Source organism: Saccopteryx leptura, chromosome 6 (assembly GCF_036850995.1).
Source record: "Saccopteryx leptura isolate mSacLep1 chromosome 6, mSacLep1_pri_phased_curated, whole genome shotgun sequence".
NCBI lineage: Eukaryota > Metazoa > Chordata > Mammalia > Chiroptera > Emballonuridae > Saccopteryx > Saccopteryx leptura.
In genome coordinates this window covers 53,443,394-53,452,879 of record NC_089508.1, presented here as the reverse complement: position 1 = coordinate 53,452,879, position 9,486 = coordinate 53,443,394, and the positions used below count along the sequence as shown (strand labels likewise).

The 9,486-nt window shown below is 37.6% G+C and overlaps 1 protein-coding gene across 3 annotated transcripts in view; it reads right to left on the bottom strand.

Annotated features, from left to right (window-relative positions):
* Nucleotides 1-5,198: 5,198 nt before the first annotated feature.
* The window catches only part of DENND4A (DENN domain containing 4A), a 128,083-nt gene continuing 123,795 nt past the window's right edge, over nt 5,199-9,486 (bottom strand). For all 3 annotated transcript variants that reach the window (XM_066343722.1, XM_066343723.1, XM_066343724.1), the window contains 4 exons: nt 9,206-9,323; nt 8,426-8,588; nt 8,198-8,262; nt 5,199-7,043 (listed from right to left, as the gene is read on the bottom strand). In XM_066343722.1, the coding sequence (XP_066199819.1) occupies nt 6,907-7,043; nt 8,198-8,262; nt 8,426-8,588; nt 9,206-9,323 (483 nt within the window). In that variant the 3' untranslated portion in view covers nt 5,199-6,906. The remainder of the gene's footprint in view (nt 7,044-8,197; nt 8,263-8,425; nt 8,589-9,205; nt 9,324-9,486) is intronic.

Here is a 9,486-nt window from a genome sequence, read left to right as displayed (position 1 = left end):
CCTCAGGAGGGGTGGAGTTCCCACCCCAACTGAGACAGACAGCTGTCACCTGGAGACCAAGAGACGGACCCTGGGAGTCAGAGGGTTTTCTACATGAGATCACTGGGGCAAGGGTGGGGCAGGCACAACCACTCCCAGGCTCACAGTCCCTGATCCAAAAGATGCAGACGTGGTCTGTGTCTGGCCCTTCTGGGACCTGCCCCAAGCACACGCTGCCATTTGCTGTCTCCTCTTTTTCTGTCCAAAACATGAGGTTCTATCAGGGTGTAGTCATTACTGGTTCAGTTATTGGGGAGTTTGAGGAGCTAAGGCTATAGGGAAAAATGAAGTATAACAGGAATCAACTATCATTAGTAAAATGTGTACTAATATTTTATAGCTTAAAAGGACTGCGTTAGCTCTTATTGCATTGCTGAAAAGTGAAATTAAAAAATAAGTAACCCAAGAAATTAAATTTTTAATCTGTCCTTGAATTGGAAGGAATGGATATTAAGGAAGGAAAGCTACTCTAAGGGCCATTTAGAAACATATACTTATTAGAAAATCCAAGTTAGTGTTGTCTCCATCAAGTGGTCACTTTGAGGGGTTGGACATTTAGCACAGCTGCCCTGGCCCTGCCCCTCCAGGGTATGCTCACGCAGCAGTGCCAGCTGCTCTGCTCAGTGAGAAGCCACAGAGTTCCAAGTCAGGAGGGCCTCATCTGGTTTATACAGGAAGGAGCCCAGTGGAGCAATGCACTTTTGTATGTTAACCTACAGACTTAGGGGTCCCCAAACTTTTTACACAGGGGGCCAGTTCACTGTCCCTCAGACCGTTGGAGGGCTGCCACATACAGTGCTCCTCTCACTGACCACCAATGAAGGAGGTGCTCATACAGGAAGTACAGCAGGGAGCCAGATAAATGGCTTCATGGGGCCGCGTGCGGCCCGCGGGCCGTAGTTTGGGGACGCCTGCTACAGAGGATCCCAAAGCAAGGAGATTGATTTCTTGTGTGATTTTCATGTGGATGTTAAGGCAGTTACAAAGGAAACCCCCCCCAAATGCTTACTTAGCACAATGGCAACACAGTGAGAAAAAAAAGTATTACTATTTCCAAGGTAGCTAGTGTAAGGGACATTTGTTTTTAAAAATCGTGTGGTTGTTTCAACATTTCAAGTGGAATTGAAGTGCTTGTATATTAAATACCACTGCTTGCTGCTTTGACTGGCATCAAAGGATACATTAAAAATGAAAGAATTCTATGTCCCTGCTTTCTCAGCAAAGGGAGCTGAGGTGACTATAGATTATATGGTAAAAATAGCTGTATTTATGAGCATGAGAGAGGATTCTCTGAAGACTAGAAGATAGAACAGGTGTGCTATGAAAATAAAAATCAAACATTTTGGTGTTGAAGGGCTGTGTTCAAAGTACTTCAGACCATAATCCATCTCTTAAGATGGGTTGGTTAATTTAATTAATGGCCTCACTATCCCAGGATTCACATTCTTTGGAAATGACTTTTATTCAATTTCAATAAATTGTGAGTCCCAATTGTATTTTATTTTTACAAACAGATGAGTTCATCTATACCTTTAGGTCACTTGGTCAGAATGCTCAAGAGAAGCATTCAACAGAAGACCAATGGAGAATGTGGGACCATGTTCAGATTCCATATTCTTAGTCATCTTCATTCCTGACGCTGCTGTACCGCCAGGTCTCCATATGCCATGGCCTAAGAATAGGAGGAGAGGACAATGCCTATGGAAGGGAGATCCCTATGCCAAGACTCGGGGCGCCAGCCTGGTTTCTGCAGCCAAGTCCAGCTAGCCTTGGGGAATTCGCCTCCTCCCTAAGGGCCCAGATTCTCATGTTCTTTCCACAATGGCCCAGTGGCGAGTGATAGACAGTGGAACTTTCTGTAATGATAAAGCACCAGAGAGCCACTTCATGGTGAAAATCAACTCTACTGATCTGACAGCCTTTTCTTGACCAGTGTGCTGAATTTCTGGCATTGCTCTTTGCCTAGAAAGGAAGTTTTGATCACTTTACACTATGACAGAAAGGGTCAAGTACATAAAATGCAAGCTGGGTCATGATGGATGAATTGGAATTCAAGAAGAGGCAGGCGAGAAAGATTTCAGAAAGATGGAAAACTTATGTAACTTTTAAATGATCAATTTGTTATGCTTGGAAATTAAAACTTTTGTCATACATGTACAAATCTCTAATTTATTAAAATTGTGCTGTTTTAGAGATAAAGTGTCATCTTAAAATGGCAAGTTAATGGTGAGATGTTACTCTCATTTGATAGGCAAAATGATCTGTATTTCAGGTTATTTATTCAGCCCAGAAAGCCTGAACCGTCCCCACACGGGTGTTTGAATTGGAAGACTGACTGCATAGACGATTTCTCCTTCATCCCCCCTGAGGCTGCACTTTCTTGATGACCCTGGTAATAAATTTGGGCCAAATTTCTAAAAATGTGAAACTCTTCCTAATTTAATGAGTTAAGGTTCTGGGCTACATTCCAAACTTATAAAGATTGGTTTATGTTTAAATAGTTATTATACATTGTGAACACTATATTGCACTCTCATTGATAGATCTAAAAATGTTTCTATCAAATTATAGGGCTGGCTTTTTATGACACTGTCTATATCATAATTATTATTTATTTAAAGATTGAGTACCGCCTGACCAGGTGGTGGTGCAGTGGATAGAACGTCGGACTGGGATGCAGAAGGACCCAGGTTCGAGACCCCGAGGTTGCCAGCTTGAGCGCGGGCTCATCTGGCTTGAGCAAAAAAAAAGCTCACCAGCTTGGACCCAAGGTCACTGGCTCCAGCAAGGGGTTACTCGGTCTGCTGAAGGCCCACAGTCAAGGCATATATGAGAAAGCAATCAATGAACAACTAAAAGTCGCAACGCTCAACGAAAAACTAATGATTGATGCTTCTCATCTCTCTCTGTTCCTGTCTGTCCCTGTCTATCTCTGCCTCTGTAAAAAAAAAAAAAAAAAAAAAGATTGAATACCAAAGGCAGCCGGAATTGGAATTTAATATTTTGGGCAAAGCCTGGTAGATACAAATGAAGAACTAGCTGACCTACGTGCCCAATACCCTTGGCTCTGACCCCTTTGTGGGTGGGTCCTGCTGGAGGTGGACTGGCCTCTATGAAAGGTGCAGATAGAGCTCACGGTCAGGCTGTCTATCCTGAGGGTGGGGCCCGGGGGTCCCTGGAGCCCGCAGAGCACCCTGGCCTAAGGTTGCCCACACACTAGACTCCACTTCTGCTCTTCAGACCCTTCACTGTGATGAGCAGAAAAAACCTGGAGAATTTTATTTATAGAAAATTCCATCAGTTGCTCCAGTGGTTTTAACACAGTACTATGTTTGAAAAGAAAATCTTTAAATATGAAAGGAGGAAGTCAGCCAAATGAACAGCAACTGTGGAAAGGACTGCCATAATTTTATCAGAAGAGTCTGTTACCATCTCAGAGAATAAGCTCATGCACACAGACTTAAAAATATTATTTCCCACTGATTTGAGATAGTGGAACATCAACTCACTGTTCCACTTAATTGTGCACTCACTGGTTGCTTCTCGTCTGTGCCCTGACTGGGGATTGAACCCCTGACGTCAGTGTTGGTGTGCCAGGGTGATGCTTTATCGATTGAGCAACTTGGCCAGGACAGAACTTTTAATCAGATATGGACATCCCTATATTAATTTCTGCACTGTTAATTTTGTAAACAAAAATAATGAAGCCAGCAAATGTACTTACTTTGAGGCTGGAGGAAGAAGGTAATATGAAAGGGTGAAAAGAAGAAACCAAGTACTGAGGATATGAAGGTAAGCTGGTATGCAGCTGCTAGAGAATTCCGCTGTGTCGGAGCAGAAAGGGCGGAGCTGCCGACTCCAGCACAAGGAGGGCCAAGGCAGCCTGCTCTTTCCCTGCCTGCTCTGAAGTCAAGTGCCTCCAAGTAGCTTTCAAGTTCTTGTGGGAGAAACAAAAGTAAAGCTGGGCCATGCACATTACCATAGAAATGGATATTTTCTTACCATATCCTTACAAAGTATTTAGAGATACAACGTAACAGCCTTCTACATACAGCAGGCTAACACTTGGCTAGTTGCACTGAAATATCATAGTAATCACCAGTATTTTACTTAGTGTAAAATAAGTATTTATCACCTAAAATGCTGAAAGAACATTTTCAGGGCCCATTTCTCTACATACAAAAATAGAAAGACATATTAAAATAACTGATAATAAATAGGCTGGTGGTTTTAGAATTTTAAAACAAAAACAAACAAATAACCCAAACAATCAGAAAAGACAAAAATCAGAATATGAACAGGCTGCATAATTCCCTACTAGACAAGAGGATGAGAAAGTTGAATATCAAAATATACTATAAAATATATACAAATATGTGACATTCAACACACACACAATTGAAGGAAGTAGTAAACAAGTTATACCAGGACAAAGAATGATTTATTTTCAACTATTAAACATATAAACAAAACTAAGAGTAAGAAAATAAGCAAAGGGTATTTCTTTCCAACACAATTGGCCATGATTCTCCAAAATGTATAGTCAACAGAGAGAAAATTGAAGGAAAGTGTGAATAGTTATTTTAAAGGCTGATCTATATTTTAATTTTGGTTTGAGCAGAGTTTACCACTTCCTATTCATGTTTTAGGTTTTCTTTTTAAAGACTAAATTTGTACAAATAATATTCCCTGGGGATTAAAAGTAGGGGAACCAAAACCCAACCAAAAGCAGAAACAAAACTTTATATGTGGAGGCCTTGAGGAAATACAAATGATTTTCACTTTTCCAAATAAGTTTGATCCACAAAGAATGGGCTTTACCTCATCTTTTTTGGTCATATATTTGAAATCAATAAACTATAGATTCATATTGTATTAAAAAATAAGGTAAACAATAGTGAAAGCTGTTCTTATAAGGGAAAACAAACAAACACCAAACAACCCGGAATAGGACCCTGGAACCCTGCTTGGACGGATGTTTGTGGCCAATGCAAAAGCCTCACCTATCATGTTTCTCACTTGACAACTTTCAAGTGATTTAGAAAACACAAGACTCACTTAGAATGTGAAGCTTGGATTCAAAGAGAGAGATAAAACTGGAGTGGTATTTACAAAGGAGAGGCAGATATATGTGCATAGCACCAGATTTTTCAAGTAAGCAAGTTCAGCCCCAAACTAACTGAACTGAAATTTTACATTTTTTAAACTCTCCCATTATTTACTAGAGTAGAAAGCTGTGAAATGTTTCAGCCTGGTGATATTCATTAATGATGTGAACTCAAAAGGTGCTTTTTCTGCAACTGAACTGATTCTAAGTCTCAGGGCTTCTTGATATCTCCAGTCTAAATATCTGGGTCTCGACTGACTTTACACATATAATTTGGTACCATCCATTTTTTCCTTTGAAATTGGCTAGGGAATTCCTTCCTTAAGGACAATGTGTGCAAACACACACACACACACACACACACACACACACACACACACACACACACACACTGAAAATCTATAAATAATTCTAACAGCCAAAGAATACTCTTGATCAGAAATTACCCCATAAAAGTGGTATTAGAAATAATGGGACTAAAACTATTTTTTAGTCTGTTTTAGAGTTTACCCATGGTACGTAAACATTCAATTTACTGTCTGATTTCTGGATATTTCTGGACTTTAGATTCCATCAACTTCAGATTTTGAAGGCTTATTGAAAAGTCAAGTTCCTCAATATGGAAAATTCTCTCTGGCTTTACTTTTAGAGAGTAATTACTTTTCTACTTCTGAAAATATATTTTTAATATTTATATGTATATATAATATTAACAGAATACTCCAGTAGGCCATATTCCTAATAAATATAGTACAATTTGCATCATAGCCAATATTTTAAATATTAAGGTTAAAATTTAGAATAAATTGACATTTTCCAATGTATTTACGTAGAATATTAAAACGTACATTGATACTTGGCTCTGTAAACTGTTTTCCCTGGGTACTGTGTTTGTCTATCAACATGACTGTGGTATGCTGAACAGAACTGCAGAAGCAGACCTGACACTCTCTGGCTCTCCATCCACAAGGCTCAGTGAGTCGGTCTGGGCGATGTGCACACTCGCCGTGACTCACCCACTGCAGTCAGGCGTAGGGGTACTAACATGCAATTCTAGGACAACACGGACACTAGCACTGACATTTTTGAGTCATTCTCCCAAGTAATAAAAATATATATATATTATACATATATAGATAGATAGATATACATATAGAGATCTTCAGCTGTACTAATTACTTCAAATAGCAGACAAGGAAAATAAGCACTTAATTGCTTGCTTCATAAGTTTAAGTTCACTTTAAGTTTGCTATATTAAGTTTAAAAATTAAAAAAATATCAACTTACTATAAACAATTTAAAATATGTATAATACAACTTCATGGTCAAAACACTTGACGAGTCTATGAAAACAGGAGATACTCTGACCCTACATTAGTTTAAGTTCTATACATGAGTTTTCAATCTGTCTCTTCCAAGAGAAACCATAAAACAGTTGTTTTATTTTACAGGAACTAATTTTGTTTAGGGATTTCCTCATCACAAAAATAATTACTTGTTACAGGTAAAGTAAAGAAAAAAATAAAAAGAATGAGAAACAAAGTGGCTTTCTCCCCATTTGTCACTATTCTCATCTTAAAACATTCTGTACATAGCTATATGCACATTCTGAACCATTTACAAATTCATTTTCAAAAATTGAAGAAAAAACATTTAGAGTCTAAAAGTGTTATTTTATACATTGACTATACAATACATACTTAAAGTACACACACACACACGCACACACACGCACACACACACTCTCTCTCTCTCTCTCTTTAAAGATAAGGTTCTCCAAAGGTTTTCCGACACTCCATCACTCCCGTGCTTGGTGGTCTATCACAGTTGTGTGTACTTTTGACTTGATTAGGTGTGAGACGATCATATGCCATCTTGTATTCCTTATCAAATACATCTGAAAAATTCCATAAAGAAATAAAGGCATGAAGAAATTTTATTTGATGTTGACAACAATCAAGTTCTATCATACTACAGAACCGCAAAATTAAAAGCCCAGAAGGAATCTCGAGGTAATTTCTGACAACTAAAAGACCACAAAATTTCAGAGCTGGAACACGGGGACTTTAAAATTGCATAGCATTTAGAGCTAGATTACACAGAAAAGTGAAATTTAAAGTTTTAAGATGCTAATTAAAAAAAAAATTTAAATTGGGGAAAAATATATATAAATAAAATTCATTATCTTTTTAAAATTGAATTTATTGGGGTGACATTGATTAATAAAATAGGTTTCAGGTATACAATTCTATAATACATCATCTGTATATTGTATTGTGTGGTCGCCACCCCAAGTCAAGTCCCCCTGCCATCACCATTTATCCCCTTTACCTCTCTACCTCCCCCAAAGCTCCTCTCCGTCTGGTAATCACCATACCATTGTCTGTGTCTAGGAGTTTTACTCTTTGCTTAATCCCTTCACCTTTACAACCATTTGAACTATACAGTTCAATGGTATTACAAATATTCATAATGTGCAACCATTATTACCATCCATCTCCAATAACTCTTCATCTTGAATAACGGAAACTCTGTGCCAATGAAACAATAATGCCCCATCTTCCCCTCCTCCAGCCCCTGGCAACTACCACTCTACTTCTGTAAGTGGAATCATACAGTATTTGTCTTGTGGTGACATATTTCAGAATTTCCTTCCTTTGTAAGATAGAATAATATTCCACTGTATGCATATACCACATTTTTTTATTCACTCATATGTCAATAAATGCTTGAGCTGTTCCCACATTTTAGCTATTATGAGTAGTGCTGCTGTGAACATGGCTTCACAAATATCTCTTTGAGACCCCACTTTCAAGTCTTCTGAGTATATACCCAGAAGTGGGATTGTGGATCCTATGGGAGTTTTTTTTAGTTTTTATTATGTATTATTATTAATAATATTACCAAAATATCAAAGTATCTCATATCAAAAAATCAAAGAAACAATTCTATTATATTAATATAATTTAATATTAAAATAATAAAGATGACCAATATGAAAACTATACTATGCTATATAAATATTGCATGTTACACATTATGCTGAATTACCTATATCAATGTTTTCTCTTCCCAGTGCCACAAGTGAGAGAAATAGTATTTCTCTATATAAACTCCTGAGGGGAGGAAAGAATGGAGAAGGTATTACTATGCATGTAGTTTATTTATACTCTACAAAAACTTTTATGCTAATGAGCATAAGATATGCTAACAAATTATTAAGCCAACAATATTAATATGCTTAGAGGAATAATACATTCATTTACAATAATGACTTACCTCTGTCTTTTAAAATGAGGACATTTATTCAGTGTCTCTAAAATCTGACTCATTGGTCCATAGACATCATTCATTTTAATGCTTTTTACCATATTCTTCAATAGTTCCTCATTAAATGAATTATCACCCTTTTGCAATAAATGGACCATTGGATACTTCTGGGCTGTAAGAGAACAGGAGAGCAGTGAAGGGAAATGTTCTGTGGATAAAGCAGAACATAATTAAGCAGCAACTGACAGCTATCAATGAAGTCACAAAGCACTAAAAGTAAACTAAGAAAAATAAAAGAATAGAAATTTAAGAATGAAGAAAGAAAAAAGGAAAAAAATAAAACAAATAATGATAAAAATAAAAATAGGCCTAAAGCTTTTTGTGGCCTCAAAGACAAAAATTAAAACTGTTTTCTTGAATACACAGCCTCTGGGAAGAGCATCATGACAGCAGCAGCCCCGGAGGTAACAATAGCGAAAAAGTAAAAAGATTTTGGGATAAGCCATGTGCCAAGAGCAGAACTCTATGAAACAGCCCCTCCAGCGCAGACACAGCACTACTAAAATCACAAACAAAATAAAAAATCAATAAAACTGGCGACCTCCATAAAGAATGGCACTAAAAACATCAAACTTAACACTCACTCTCAAACAAAAGAGTACGATTTTGACCTGTAAGACAAAAGTAGTACAGTAAAATAAAGGTTGGTTGTACATTTGTTTAGGCTATTTAAAGTAAGTAGAGATCACTCTCGTATGAACAAAGCCAGCATTATATGACAGCACTCACTGTGGGCATTCCAGAGGATGTACAAAGGTTGTCCAGGGTCCTGATGTAATTTCATATTGTCCCATAGCATTTGTATTAAAACATATTTACTATCTTCAGACATGCAGTGGCGGGGAATCTATGTTGAAGAATAAACATTCATTAATGATCCTTACATAATGTTTTGTAAATATCTTTTTTCTTTCAGAGAGGGTGAGGGAAGCAAGGGGAAGGAGAGAGGGAGAGAGAGGGGGAGAAAGAGAAAGAGAGAGAGAGAGAATCATCAACTCGTTGTTCCACTT